The sequence below is a fragment of the Mastigoproctus giganteus genome, chromosome 9, assembly GCF_048544385.1.
Source record: "Mastigoproctus giganteus isolate SK-2022 chromosome 9, ASM4854438v1, whole genome shotgun sequence".
In the NCBI taxonomy this organism is placed as follows: domain Eukaryota; kingdom Metazoa; phylum Arthropoda; class Arachnida; order Uropygi; family Thelyphonidae; genus Mastigoproctus; species Mastigoproctus giganteus.
The window spans coordinates 175,505,862-175,522,539 of NC_143583.1; the positions used below are offsets into that span (position 1 = coordinate 175,505,862).

General features: G+C 39.2%; 1 protein-coding gene across 1 annotated transcript in view; it reads right to left on the reverse strand.

The window, feature by feature from the left end:
* LOC150080899 (protein O-glucosyltransferase 2-like) overlaps window positions 1-16,678 on the reverse strand; it is a 127,553-nt gene that overhangs the window by 16,757 nt on the left and 94,118 nt on the right. Inside the window, exon 7 of the mRNA XM_090380974.1 lies at window positions 7,879-8,178. Coding sequence (XP_090237100.1) covers window positions 7,879-8,178 — 300 coding nt within the window. The remainder of the gene's footprint in view (window positions 1-7,878; window positions 8,179-16,678) is intronic.

The window sequence follows — 16,678 nt, forward strand, 5'->3', positions numbered from 1 at the left end:
GATGAGATAATCATTTCTGATACTGGAAACAGCTTTAACCATAACATCTAAAAACAATATTTTTTGAAAGTCAAATTGAGTTTTACTAATCAAGTTTTGGGACTCAATATACCAAATCATCTGATGATAAATAATTTTTTTCTAATGTTTTATTCAAGCAGCTTAAGAGAAATTAATTAGTCTGTATTTGTAAGGAATGAATGGTCTTTTTCTGGTTTGAGGACTGGCACTATACAGGGTGATTCAGGAGGAATGGTAAATATTTTGGGAGGTTATAGTATTGATTATTCTGAGTAAAAAATTTTATATAAACATGTGTCCAATTCTCAATGGATACAGAGATGCAGCTGTTTGAAACTGGTGCACACAGCTCCCTGAATCAGATATGACCAAGAAGCAGTTATAACCTGATGCTGTTTGGTGTTAGAAGTGTTGTTAAGAATGGTGCACATCTTTACACATGCTAAATATGCAGATATGGTGTTTGTCTATGGTTTTTGTGGTGGAAGTGCTACTGCTGCTTGTAGAGAATACCATTGATGGTTTCCTGACTGCAGAATACCAGATTCAAAGGCATTTACACCAAACTGCGTGAGACTGGTACAGTTCCCAGCACTCATATTTCTTCTGAACGTACAAATTAACAAAATGTGGATGAAATAGAACACATCCTTCAGTCGGTAACCAATCCTTGGTGTGCTAATAGTAGAACGTAGTCCTATTATTAGCACACAAAGAATTTCTATGCTTATCTGTGTTCGACAGACAAGAGTATGGTGAACATTACTCGAGCACAGCTTGTATCCATTTCACATACAGTGAGCACAACACCTTCAACCAGGAGATGATGCCCAGCAATTCAAATTTTGTCAGTGGGTAAATGCTAATCACCGATTAATTCCATTAATACTGTTCAGTGATTAGCATTAGTAGAGGCATTTGATGCAAGAAAGCAAGCTTATGCAGCATCATCCAAAAAAAAAAAAAAAAAAAAAAAACGCACTTCACCCCTCTGTTCGTTCAAAATACCTGTCCAGCTGAGCCTTAAACTTATTTAGGCTATCAACGTCCACTACAAGGGATGGAAGTCTGTTCCACCAACCAACCACCCGCTGGCTAAAGGCAAATTTCCGTACGTCTATCCTACATCTGTCTTTCCTCAATTTGAATTTATGCCCTCTCAGGTGATTATTCTGAGCTAGAGGAAGAATTCCATCAGCACTGAGCATGCTCAAACCATTCAAGGCTTTATACACCTCTATCAGATCACCTCGCTGGTGCCTAGTCTCCAGACACTGTAATTTGCAAAACTTAAGCCTTTCTTCGTAAGAGCACCTCTTTGTTCCATTAACTAATCTTGTTGCCCTTCTCTGTACTCGTTCCAGCAGCTCTACATCCTTCTTGAAATGAGGCCTCCAGACCTGTATACAGTACTCTAGGTGTGGCCTGACCATTGCCTTATACAAGGGAATAATCACCTCCTTATCCCTGCTGGAAAAATTCCTGTATATCATTGACAATACTCCATGAGCTACTCTTGCAGCCCGTCTGCACTGCTCAGAGAACTTCATATCTGCCTGCACAACCACCCCCAAGTCCCTTTCATTCTCTACCACTGTCAGTGTAGTACCACAGAGTTGATACGTTGCTCTGGGGTTGCTGTTTCCCATGTGTACTACTTTACATTTGTCAATGTTAAACTTCATTTGCCACCTCTCAGCCCATCTGCTCAACCTTTCCAGATCCTGTTGCAGCAGCATAGTGTCAGTAGTGTCCTTGACAACCCTGCCAACCTTTGTATCGTCTGCAAACTTGGACATTAAGCTTGATATACCATCATCAATATCATTTATAAATACAGAAAACAATAATGGACCCAACACTGAGCCCTAAGGGACTCCACCAATAACATTAGTCCACGATGAGCAGGCAGTGTCCGTTGATTACCACTCTCTGTCTTCTCCCCCTCAACCACCCCTTTATCCATAGCAGCAATTTGCCTCCAATGTCACACTGCTCCAATTTGTGTAGCAGTCTTCCATGTGCAACAGTGTCAAAAGCCTTTCTAAGATCCAAGTATATAATATCAAAGCTATTCCCTGCATCCAGTTCTTTTGTGACTGCATCATAGTATCCAATCAAATTGGTCAGGCAAGACTTCCCCTTAACAAAGCCATGCTGTGTCCGAGCTATAACTGAAGTCTTGTCTAAATGATCCTGCAGTACTTCTTTAACCAGTGCCTCCATTAATTTTCCTGGAACAGAAGTTAAGCTCACAGGTCTATAATTACTTGTGTCAGCCTTTGATCCTCCTTTGTGAATTGGGGTCACATTTGCACATTTCCAGTCTTTGGGTACCTCCCCTGAGTCCAAGGAAGCTCTCATAATTATGGCTAAGGGTTTGCTTACTTCCTTTGCTGCCTCCTTTAATATAACTGGATAGATCCCATCCACCCCAGGTACCTTTCTTGTGTTTATCTTCAACAGTTTCTCCTCCACTTTACTCCCAGTTATTTCAAGATTCTGTAGCTTACTGCTAGAGTTGAATACACCTCTGGCATTCCCCTCGCTGAATAACTCCTCATGTGTGAATGTCGATGCAAAATATTCATTTAGTTTGTTAGCTACCTGAGCAGGATCATCAACAGTTGACCCATCAATATCAACAACACCTGTAACTCTCATAGGTAGTCAGACGAAAATCCACATGCCACTGTAGAAACAAATTTTCAACATCGCTTCTCTGTACGGTATCATCAAGAATCAGTTGATTGGGCCTATTGTGTTACAAAATCGTCTTACAGGGCCCATTTACCTAGAATTTCTGCAAAACGAACTTCCACTACTATTGGAGGATGTTCCCTTGGCTACAAGGATTGGTATGTGCTTTCAGCATGACACAGCTCCTACACATTATACCCATCTGTTGATACAATATCTAAATCAAATTTTCCCTGAATGATGGATTGGCCATAGTGGTCCCATTCATTGGCTACCAAGGTCTCCAAGACCTCACATTGTTAGATTTTTGTTTGTGGGGATAGATGAAAAGTGCAGTATACAAAGAAAAGGTGAATACAAGGGACGAATTGCTTGCTCTTATTTTGGATACTGCTGCCCTCATAAAGTAATGCCAAGATGAACAACACGTCATATTACCTACCAAAAGATCTGCAAAGTGCATAGTTGTATAGTTGGCAATGGAATTTTTGAACATTTATTGTGAACTGTAAAAAATTTGTCAATTATTTGTGTTTTGTATCATTCAAAAAGTCAATAAACACAAACAATAAGTCATTTATGATTCTTTAATACCGCTCATAATGGCTTTGTGCACGCCAGTTTCAAACAGCTGTATCTCCGTATCCATTGAGAACTAGACACATGTTTACATGAACTTTAATTGATACTATAACCTCCCAAAATATTTACTATTCCTCCTGAATCACCCTGTATAACAATGGCACCACAAATTGGGAAATGTACGTTCAGTGTAGATCAAATTGAAAAACATAAGTATTGAGGATATTGATTTCTCTTCTAGTGATGAGCATTGTGTAGTAAGAGTATTCACCATATAGTGCAAAGAAGCCAAAAAGTTTTGCTGCACTGGAAGAAAAAAAAAAAAAAAAAACTTAAGTAGATAAGAAGATACAAATTATATGCTTCCCTCCATGTAACTATCCAGGTGACCTTTGAATTTATTCAAACTGTCAGCTTCAATTACCTGCGAGAGCAACTTGTTCCAAGAATCAACGATTCGCTGGCTAAAAGAAAACTTCCTACAATCTAAAATAAGCCTCAACCCCTGTACTCACTAAAAGAAAACTTCCTACAATCTCCTGAGCTGGATATCATCATTCTTCTCTTTCTTGGTGAATCCTTTCTACTTCTGTCTGTCTCTTTCTCACTCTCAGGGTAACTTGGGATTTTTTTTTTTGGCTGGTGCAGCATAAGCCTCAGGCTTCCTTGCACCATATGGCTAATAATAATAATAAATAATAATAATAATAATAAATATAAACCTCAACTCCTGTAATTTGAATTTATGACCCCTAGTTCTGGAATTCCCCAGGGGCTCACATCTGGTGAGTATGGGCTTGGCACACCCAGGGTCCTGAGCTGGATATCATCATTCTTCTCTTTCTTGGTGATTCCCTTCTATTTCTGACCCCCTCCCTCTTCTCTCTCTCTCTCTCTCTCTCTCTCTCTCTCTCTCTCTCTCTCTCTCTCTCTCTCTCTCTCTCTCTCTCTCTCTCTCTCTCTCTCTCTCAGGGGTAACTTAGAATTTTTTTTTTTTTTTTTTTTGGCTGGTGCAGCAAAAGCCTCAGGCTTCCTTGCACCATATGGCTAATTATAATAATAATAATAATAATAATAATAATAATTCTTTATAACGGTGAGAATTCCACCTTCATTAATTTTACTAATCTCTCTCAGAGCCTTATAAACCTCAATTAGGTCACTTCTGACGTGCCTAGTTGCCAAGCGCTGTAGCCCACATAATCAGAGTCTTTCCCTCATATGGTCATCCTTCTGCCAATCTCACCATTTTAGTTGCCTATCTTTGGATCCTTCAAGAAGCCCGAATGTCTATTTTCAATTTTGACATCACGCCTTCTATCCCTTTCGTTGATGTCATTTATGAAAATGACAAACAGTGGTTCAAGAACCAATCCTTGAGGGACCCCCTTCACTCTTGACATTATATCCATCTGAAAAATATCCATTAATCACAACCCTCTGCCTTCTACCCTGCTTGTAGATAATACCATCGATGGTTTCCTGACTGCAGAATACCGGATTCAAGGGCACTCGAGAGCCTTACTTGCAGCCACCCAGCAAGCTATCTTAGAATCTTACTAGTAATCCCAACTTGTTCAAGATTATAGAGTAACCTCTCATGAGGGACCGAGTCAAATGTTTTGATAAACAATGTCAAAACTGTTTCCTAAATCTAGCTCACAAGTAACTGTGTCAAAATAGCCTACTTAGTTAGTTAAACATGATTTTCTCTTAACAAAGCCATGTCTGTGCCTTTCAGAATTCCATATCTATCTAAATGTTCCTAGATTGCACTCTTAATCATTGCCTCTAAGATTTTTCCTACCACTGAAGTCAGGTTGTTTTTTTTTTTTTTAGGTGCATTAGCAACTAAGGCCATATTGCTCAGGGGATATGCGATGGTCATTCCCTGACCTTTCTACATCCTCCGTATTTGGTGGTCACGGGCTCGAACCCCGGTCTAATCAAGAAGTGTGTGCTAAGCACTGCTGCTCCTGCCCACCTGGCTACGAAAGCACCCACTGAAGTCAGACTAACCAGTCTGTAGTTACCAACTTCACTCTTAGAACTGCTTTCATGTATTGGTGAAACATTGGCACTTCTCCAATCCAAAGGAATCTCCCCTAGTCCAAAGATGCCCTCATAATTAACTTAATTATGAGGCTCAATAAACTCCCTTGTGCTCTCCTTCAAAACTACAGGATATATGCCATCAACTCGAGAGTCTTACTTGATTTTACACTCAAAAGTTTTTCTAATAAAGCCGTTTGTAATTAAAAAAAAAAAAAAGGTAAAGTGCAGCCATTATCAACCCACTGCAGGATGGAAGCCTCCTCAACAATTCATGCTGAGGGAAATGGACCATAATCTGCCATGCTAGTCCAGTGTGGGTTGGCAGATCGACCGTATTCAGCAGTCAGGGGCTTGAACCCCGGTCTACTCAAAGAGAATGTGCTACTGCATTCCTGCTCCTGACCACTCGGCTACGGAGGCCGTTTGTAATTATGACATCAGTAATTTCATATGGCTCAGCCTCACTCAGCAGCCTCTTCTCAGCATGAAATATCTTTCTTCAATAAAGAGCAAGACAAAATGCCTATTCAATTCATCTGCAACATCAGCTGAGTTATCTAAAACTTTCCCACACCCAGTGCACAAGGGCCTGATCTGATTAGCTTTCTTCTTCATTGTATTCACATACATGAAAAATTCCTTGTCCCCATTCTTTTACTGTCTTAGCCAATGCTTTCTCATATGCAGCCTTGGCCTACCTGACTTTATATATGATACTATTACAGATCAACTTGTATCCATGGTACTTTTCTTCACTCTGTAACTGTCCCATGCTATCTTTTTTCTGCTCTATTTGACCAATCAGCTCCACAGTCATCCATTTCAGCATCTTACTCTGCATTTTTTTCCTAAAATAATATTTTCCTAAAGGTAAGTATGTGTTCATGGCTTCTGTGATTTTCGCTTTAAAAGTATTCCATAAGTCAAATGTATTCACCATCCCTCGGCAATCCGCCCAATTTACAGATGCCATATTGCTCCTTAAACTGTTAAAGTCCCCTCTTCTGAAGTTAAAACCCATATCCTTACCTTTAACTACTGTGACATCTTTCTTCATCTTCCAACTGACAATTGCATGATCACTTTCTGACAATGGTTCCTGTACTTTAAGCTCTGTGATGTCATCTGATTTGTTAGTAATGATGAGGTCAAGAATATTCTCAGTCCTAGTACTTTCTCTAACCTGCTGTTACAAATAATAATAATCTAGTTTATTTAAAAGAGGGTTTCCCTATCGTGAGTTTCCCTCCCACTTATTCCAATCAATATGGGAGAGATTAAAGTCATCCATAATAAGACATTCACGCTTGCTTGCCCATTTCATCCGCATGTAAACTCTCTCGTCATATTCTTCACAGTCTTCTGGTCTGTAGATTACTCCCACTCTCATTGTTCCTTTGCTTCCAACTAACTCACACCACACAAATTCTATGCTGGCAGACATAACTTCAGACTCGGCAAAAGTTTTTTTTTGCATTCAGGCTGCTTTTGATAAGAAGCATGACCCTTTCACCCCTTCTATCTTCCCTATCTTTCCTAAATACATTATGCATACCATAGTGGAATTCATCATCACCAATTTCCAGGTGGCACCACATTTCTGTTAGCCCTATTATGTCAGCATTAGTTGTCCTAACCAGAATTTTAAATTCAGCCATTTTATTGACAACACTCCTAACATTACTGTAGACACCATTAAGACTAAGTAATCTTCTACAGTTTAATACCCTAAAACACCCCTTGAAGTTATTTAGGTTTATATCCCAAGCTTTATCTTCTCCCTCATTTGAAACATTGCTACCCTCACAAAACATAAATAAATAAATTAAATAAATTTTCTGAATTTTATACTCCAGGACACCACACAGTCAGAGGAGTTTACAAGATAGAGAGTACAAGAAACAATACCGTATTCAGTAGTCATGGGCTTGAACCCCGGTCACTCAAGAAACGTGTACTTATGCACCCGCATGCCTGACCACTAGGCTATGGCGGCCTCATCTTATCAACATTGGCTCTTGTGGCAACAAACAAGAATTCATGAGTTGAGTGCAAGCATTACTTTGACCCATATCATCAGATAAATGTGAATCTAAATTATCCTCTCCCCATAACTAGCAGTTTCCCTGAGCCCTTAAGGTATCCTCAATGATACTGGCACAAATCCTTGCACCACCTTTGTTCAAATGCAGACCATGCTGATAAAAATCCCCCCCCTCCCCAGAACCTTGCAGATTCCCCCAGGTCTTGAGTTAATCCACAAGGCTTTCAGCATATGATCCCTTGTATTGTGTCTGGGCAGAATTGCAGACACACATTCTGACCTAACTTGCAGAATTTTTTCAGCAGTCCTACATTTATCCAACAGATGGTCAGGTCACGTACATTTAATATTGTGTGCGTGCACACACACACATACTTAAAACTGAACAAATAACTATCATATTTTTTCTAAATATAATTTTTAATAAAAAATTTGAGTGCACCTTACTTTCCAAATCTGGTTACATAACTCCTTACCTTTAACAATATTGCATAATAACAAAAAATTTCTTTTGGCAAAAGATGGTCTAACACGAATCTTCGGGCATTCTGAGAAATTTTTTTTACCTCAGAATCATGCTCTTTTGCCCACTGAAGCTGTTCCACAAGATTAGAAAGGTTCCTCGTAAATGGAATATAATGCACCATTGGATTCAACTGATGATAGAAGTGCTCATAATAATCAGAGTCTTGTTTCAATACTACACTGCCACCAGCAAGGAGGTATGGCATGCGGTATGCTGCCACTGTTCCATCTATGTTTATTTGATACTTGTACTGCAAATTATAAAATAAATACCAATTACTCTTTTAAATATTTACAGAAAGGATATAATCTGACATTGAGCATAATTAAGAGCTTTACAAGATCTGATATAGATATTCAAAGTAGAAAGGTTGTTGTATGGGGGAGGGTTTAAAAAATTATTTGTATTTACCCAGTAGTTGTGACAGAGTGATCAATTTTTTTTTTTTTTTGTTTGACATGTTGAAATCTCTGTAGAAACCACAGAAATTTTGGCTTTGATCTGACAATTTTTTTGAATGAAGTGAAGTGTAACAACAGATAAAGTGGAATACAGATCAGTGATTTGGTTCATCTTTCTGCAAGAGAAGACTGCCCAGGTTACAGTGTTGTTACACATTGGTATAAAAAATTCAAATGTGGAAGAATCTCAGTGCATGATGAAGAAATCCCAGCACGAGGGAAGAGAAGAGTGTTGGAAAAATGAAGTATTAATCCTGGACGATTGTCGTATTAGTATCAAAGAAATAACTGCAGAGCTCCAAATTAGTGTAGGGTCTGTGGAGAACATCATCCAATCAACAGTTACATATGAGTAAAGTGTCTGTTAGATGGGTTCCCAGACTTTTGATCCCTTACCAGAAGAAAGAAAGGGCCCAGTATGTACATGGTACGTGAAATGTTGTTGATGCTCCAGGAAAAGCAAGAGGGTTCTTTTTTTTTTCTTTTCACCATGGATGAAACATGGACCCTTTATTATGTTCCCGAAACTTAACAAATGTCAAAACAATGAAAGTGTGCAGAATCACCTCCCAACCAAAAAAAAGCAAAGGTGCAAACAAGTGCTGGCAAAATGATGCTGTCATTTTTTTGGGATCAGATGGTGCAATACTAACAGATTTCTTTCAAAAAGGCTGTACTGTGAAGGTAAAGTTTCATTCCAACCTCCTTATAATCCTATGTGCTACTATAAAAGAAAATAGACAGGGAAAGCTGTCAAAAGGTGTGTGCACACCTGCTCCACGATAATGCCCCTGCACATTTCTTGTACTGCAGTGAGGTGTTCCCGTGAATGTGGGTTTGAAATATTGCTACATCCTGCTTATTTCACCGACCTTGCACCCTTGGATTTCTTCCTCTTTTCTGCCCTGATGTCCATTCTTCATGGAAAACACTTTGCTGATGATGGTGAGGTGATTTTTGCACCGAGTCGTGGTTTGAAGGAAAGTCAGAGGATTTCTACAACACTGGCTGTGGAAGTGTATTTTGAGGTGTAGCATTTTGTCTGGTAACGATGTTGAAAAAGTGTAATATATGGTGTTTGTTTCAACTTTCTATCACAACTAATTCTGGGTGAATACAAACCTTTTTTTGAACCACCCCCCTCATGGGGTTTTAGGAGCATCAGCAACTATACGACACTGTATATAATATGTCTATAAACTGTGATTGCGTTCTGTGGTTGATTTGCTATTTGCTTGTCTGCTGTACGAAAAACACAAGTTTTATGAGGAACAAACCATGCTATGCTTGCCTGAAACCAATTAACTCAGCCAAATTATGAAAAAGGACCGTAAAAATTCATTATCAACAACATCATCATATTTATTATTATTAATGCTTAGCATTACCTGCTAAGAGAGACTAAATTCAGTAGTCAACTTTTAATATTATCCATTTGTATGTAGTACTGAATGGCACCAAGCACTTCTGAACTTTGAGTTTGGCATCACAGATCCTTCCCACATCTCATGTGAAAAGCACTTTCCAGTCCTTTTCATGTGAACTTTAATGTTTACTATGATTTTCTAGTTTAAACAAAGTTTGTTATTCATTATTATTTATTTTTGGGTGGAATTGTGATATCAACCTTAATACAGTCAGTCCTCATATAACACGACCGAATTAGCTTATTCGCTTATGCACGATTCGCCTTTGTGTTTACAAGAAATGGCAGTCGAACGCAGAATCACCCCAACCGAATGCAACACGATAGGAGTGAAGAGAAGATTCTGAAAATGTATTTATGTTTCTTATATCAGTGAAGGGGAAACACATTTCACCATAATAACGTAAAAACCCACACAATTCCAGCTATCGGTATTATTGCAAATGTAATTAGATCGAGTTTACTACCAGTTTATAACAGATTCCACTAGCAGAAACGCAACTGGAAATTGTTTTTATTGTTTTATGGTAGTAACCTCTAGAAATGTGCTGTAGTAAAATGTGAGGTGTTAATAGTGTATCTCTCTGCCTTTACGGTGTTGTTTATTCAGTTGCTACACACGTGCAGCTTTGTTTATGTATATCAAGCGCGCCTCCTCGTTTTGTAATTGTGCTTTATTCCCTAAAAATGAGTAAAATACTTAAAAGGTGTGAAAAGGAAGCGTCCTGGTGAAGACACTACAGATTCGGAGAGAAAAAGAAAAGCAATATCGATAAACAGAGGCGGACTGGATCAAAAATTCTTACCCGGGAAAATTTATAGTGGCCTCATACTAGCATTTATGGCCAAAATCACACCAGCCTCTGGCCCACCGGGGTTTCCCCAGTAAGGATTATGGCCAGTCCGCCTCTGTCGATAGAGAAAAAATATGAAATTGTGAAACACTTTGAGCGAAATGAAAGACCATGTGATATTGCACGTGCTACAGATCTAAATGAGGCAACGCCGAGAATTACAAAGAATGCAGAGAAAATAAAAACAACTTTCATAGCAGGAACAACTCAAAGTGTAATTACAATCCATTAGATTAAGACACAAGAATTGGAAGATATGGAACGGCTGTCATCTGTTTGGATAGAAAATCAAACAAAATACAAGTTTGCTTACGATAGAAGCAAAAGCATTAGCAATATTTTATTATGTAATAGTCGTAATAAAATTTGTATTTTATTACGATTATTTATTGTTTGGTAATGTTTTGGTTACAAATGTGTTCAATCTTGGGTGGTCGGCACCTAACCCTATTTTTCCCATAGGGCCTGTTGTTCACATTTTGCATTGCATGAGGGTTTCTAGGAACACAACTATCGTGCTATATGAGGACTGACTGTACCAAATAATCTCCGGTCATTCCAGGGTGGAAATATGTAACTATGTGATTATTTCAGAAACTGTCAATAATAAATTAATAATCATAAGGTACTATATTTTGTATAAAGCTTAAGTGATGATGTAAAAGAAAGTAAACACCTATTATTTTTCTAATTCATCCTCTCGTCTTATTAATACACTTCTGCCACCATCTCTGCAAAACTTTAAAAACATCCTCAAAGAAAGCTTTGTCCAAGTCCTTCAACAATACGATAGCAGCTATTACACCTGAACCATGTATAAATTAGTTCTGGCTGAATTATTTTCCAAATTAGGAAGATGGTGGAGGTCTGATAGTGCTAAATAAGGTGGATGTACAAGTTAAAACCTATATAATATTGGTGTGAATACATCACAGATCACTCTTAAATGAAAAAACTATGTTTGTAGTGTAAAAAGACATCATTTTATCCGTATCTCATGAAGGAGGAGAACAATATGAGATACAGATAAAATGATGTATTTTTACACTACAAATGTAATTTTTTCAGTTAAGAGTGATCCATGGTGTATTCACACCAATATTATATAGATTATTTATACTCTTAAACATATGATGCCTTGTTGCATTTAGTTTGACTTAAACATTATCAGGTACACCTTTTAGCATATCTCATATTGTGGGATTATCTTCACAACTGGATTGTCATGTCTGCAAAAAAGGACAAGCCTTGATACGGCCTGATATTTGAAGAATTTATGAGTTTTTGAGTGGTGTGAGTTGAAGGAGTTACATGCTGTTGTTGTTATTTGGTTTTTAGGAGCATTAGCAACTAAGGCCATATCGCTCTGGGGATATGCGGTGGTCATTCCATAACCTTTCCGCATCCTCTGTATTTGGTGGTCAATCCCTAACCTTTCCGCATCCTCTGTATTTGGTGGCCATGGGCTCAAATTCCGACCTAATCAAGAAGCATGTGCTACGCACTGCTGCTCCTGGCTACGGAGGTGCCTTGAAGGAGTTACTGTCCCTTTCATTCTTCTACACCATTTCTTTTCTTCTTCCATTGCTACAATAACTTTTCCTCTACTCTTTGCTTTTCTAAGTTTAATAGGGACAAGTGGATAGTAGAGTTATTATCCCACACATATACAATGTTTGGTCCGACAAAAATTCTAATGCAATTCACGAGTCACAACATCAGCAACGTTTCTCGTTGAATGTCTGGGCAGGACTACTAGGAGACCGTCTAATTGGACCACACTTCCTGCCAAACAGGAGGGCTGTACCTTCAATTCCTGCAGAATGTTCTTCCAGACTTCCTTGATGATGATAATGTTCCACTTCAGCAATGCCAGAATATGTGGTTTATGCATGATGGTGCACCGGCACATTTTGCTTGAGTTGTGACTCGGTATCTAACTAGAAGGTATGGTCAACGGTGGATAGGTAGAGGTGGGCCTGTAATGTGGCCTCCCAGATCACCAGACTCAAATCCTATGGATTTTTGTATCTGGGGTCATGTAAAAGCTTGGTGTACACTTCTGACATTAACACAGTTGAGGAATAGCAGCGTTGGGTTGAAAGAACCTTTCAGCAAATCAGAAATAGTAGTAGTAGTAGTAGTAGTAGCAGCAGCAGTGGCATGTGATGCAAGAAAGCAAGTGTATGAGCTTATGCAGCATCAGCCAAAAAAAAAAAAAAAATCACACCATTCCCTCCAAATCCCTGTCCAGTTCCTCCTTAAATTTATTCAACCTATTAACTTACACAAAGGCAGATGGAAGATTGTTCCAGCAATTAACCACCTGCTGGCTAAAGGCAAATTTCTGCACATCTATTCTACATCTGTCTTTTCTTAATTTGAATTTATACCCCCTTAGGTTCGTAATCTGAACAAGTGGAAGGTTCCCATCAGAATTCAGCGTGCTCAACCCATTCAAGGCCTTATATACCTCAATCAGATCACCGCACAGGTGCCTAGTCTCCAGCCACTGCAATTTGCAGAACTTAAGCCTCTCTTGGTAAGAGGATCCCTTCATTCCCCTCACCAATCTTGTTGCTCTTCTCTGCACACGCTCAAGTAAATCTACATCCTTCCTAAAATGAGGCCTCCAGACCTGTACGCAGTACTCAAGGCGTGGCCTGACCATTGCCTCCTACAGAGGGACAAACACCTCCTTCTCCCGCTAGCAAAATTCCTATATATCATTGACAAAACCCCATGACCTGCCCTGGCAGCCTGTCTGCATTGCTCAGAAAACTTCATATCTGACTGCACGATTACTCCCAGGTCTTTTTCATTTTCTACCACCTTAAGTGTAGTACCACACAGTTGGTACGTTTCTCTGGGGTTACTTCTACCCATATGCAGTACTTTCCATTTGTCAAGGTTAAACTTCACTTGCCACTTCTTAGCCCATCTGCGAAAATTATCTAGATCCTGTTGGAGTAGCACACTGCCATTACTGTCATTAACAACCCTGCCAACCTTTGTATCATCTGCAAACTTCGACATTAAGCCTGATATACATTCATCAATATCATTGATAAATATACAAAACAACAGTGGACCTAACACCGAACCCTGTGGGACTCCACTAATAACATTAGTCCAAGAAGAGCAGCACCCATTGATTACCACCCTCGGTCTTCTCCCACTTAACCATCCTTTTATCCATTGTAGCAACTTACCCTTAATACCATTCTGCTCCAATTTGTAAAATAGTCTTCCATGCGCAACAGTGTCAAAAGCTTTCCTGAAATCCAAATATATGATATCAAAATTATTTTTTGCATCCAGTTCCTTTGTAACCACATCATAATATCCTATCAAATTTGTCAGACAAGACTTTCCCTTAACAAACCCATGCTGTGTCTGAATTATTGCTGCTGTCTTGTCTAGACGATCCTGCAATGCATCTTTAACCAGCGACTCCATTATTTTACCTGGAACAGAAGTTAAACTAACTGGTCTGTAATTACTCGTGTCACCCTTCGATCCCCCTTTATGAATTGGGGATACATTTGCACATCTCCAGTCCGTGTGAACCTCCCCTGAGTCCAAGGATGCTCTCATAATTATGGCTAAGGGTTTGCTTAGTTGCTTTGCCACCTCCTTTAATATAACTGGATAGATCCCATCCACCCCAGGTGCTTTTCTTATGTTTATCTTCAACAATTTCTCCTCCACTTTGCTTTCAGTTATTCCAAAATCATTAAGCATCCTGCTACAATTTGATAGCCTTCTGCCATTTTCAAACCTTAATAATTCCTCATGTGTGAATGTAGATGCAAAATACTCATTCAGTTTGTTTGCTATCTGAGCAGGATCATCAACAGTCGAACCATCGATGTCAAGTGGACCAATCAGATTCATCCCCTTCCTTTTAGAGTTTATATAAGTAAAGAAATCCTTGCTGGTTTCCTTAGCATCTTTTGCCAAGGATTTCTCGTAATCTGCCTTCGCCTGCCTAACCTCCTTTGTCACCTGATTACAGACTAGCTTATATCTGCCATAGGCTTCTGAGTCGCTTGATAATTTATATGCATCCCATGCATTTTTCTTCTTTATTACGAGTCTCATTAGTTCATTAGATAACCATTTAGGCCTAAACCTTGAACAATATTTCTTAATAGGTATGAAACTTTTAGTAGCTTCCACGATTAATTCCTTGAATGCTTCCCACTTAGAATTTACTGTTGGTAACATCGTCAGTTTATCCCACTGCACAGAATTTAAAAACTGTCGGAGACCACTGTACTCACCTTTACGGAAGCAAAAACCCTTTCCTTTACCCTTGATGGTAATTAAATCTTGAAGTAAATCCCACATCAATACACTGTGATCACTGCCACCTAGTGGTTCCTTTATCTGCAAATTCTTAATACACGAATGATCAATGCTGATAACCAGATCAAGAGTATTACTTTCTCTGGTTGCCTCTCGAACATGCTGCTGCAGAAAACAATAAATAAATCCATAAAAGTCTGACTTGTGTGTGAGTGACCAACCCACAAGTTCCAGTCAATATCTGGGAAGTTAAAATCCCCCATTATAAGACATTCCGATTTACTAGCCCACTCTATTTCTCTGTACAATTGTTCATTGTACTCATTCGAGTCATTAGGCCTATAACACACTCCTACTCTTATTTTTGCTTTTGCAGTGCTTATGTCACACCAAACTGACTCAAAAGTGCACTGTTCATCTATATCAACTGGATGCACTTCTTTTGATTTTATGTTTTTCTTAATTAACAGCATAACACCTCCTCCCTTTCTATCCTGTCTATCCTTTCTGTACACATTGTACTCCCCAAATTCCAGTTCAGCATTCCTTATATCTGTGTGACACCACGTCTCTGCTATCCCAACAATATCCACCTTTGATGTCTTGACCAACACTTCAAATTCATCAAATTTATTTACTATACTTCTAGCATTGGTATACATGCAAGCATACATGCTCCTACTCCTATTCTTAGTTATCCTAACACATCCCATATATCCACCTATTTCAGGATGACTGCCATCCGTCCCTGAAACCCCCAACACCCCACGCTCCAGGTCGCTACTTATTGTTATAGAAGTTGTGCAAGAATCACCTTCACCTCTGCCTACGGCTACTGTTAAACTATTAGTCCTTGTATCCCCCCAAGCTAGAGTTTTCCGACCCACCTAACACTGCATCGATAGCATCAGCAAATATTCTTGCACCCTTTCTATTTAAGTGTATCCCATCCCTATAGAAGCATTCTCTCCTGTTAACAAGTACAGTCCAGGCTGAAAAAAATTCTACCCCTTGAGCCTTGCACACTCTTTCCAGGGCCAAATTGATCGACAAGGCTCTCATCATATACTCCCTTCTATCGTGTCTGGGCAGAATTGCAGACACTTTCAAATTCAACCCTAATTCTCGGCTTTTGTTCAGCAGTGACCTATACTTGTTAAGTAATTCTGCCGGTCTCCTACTCCTAATATCATTAATGCCAACGTGTACAACTATATCACCTTTTGTGCCCTTAAAAGATGATATCCGCTCTACAACGTCATCAACCTTTGCCCCTGGCAGACATACCGTGGTCCTATTCCACCTATCCTTTTTACAAACATGTTTCCCGTTTCCCTGACAATAGAGTCACCAACAACTACTAGTTCCTGTGGGACTAGCGCATTCTGCCTTGGGGGTTGCCGCTGTGTTGCGTAATGACCAAGTGCAAGCTCTGGCATTGATGTGGGCAGCTGAGAGCCTGATGGGCCCTCAATTTAGATCTTTTGAGGGCATCCAGGAATGCCTGAGAAGTTTCGTAACTCAATGCAGAGACGACTACAAAGGGTGTACGGATGCAAGATAGCATTTTGAAAACCTTTTGTAATATCCTGTAACATCTGTAAAATCCTGTGGTGTTGAAACCAAAAATTAAAAATGTATTAGCTTATGTTTAATAAAACCACCCTTAGCAAAGGACTCACAGCTTTTTGCTAAACT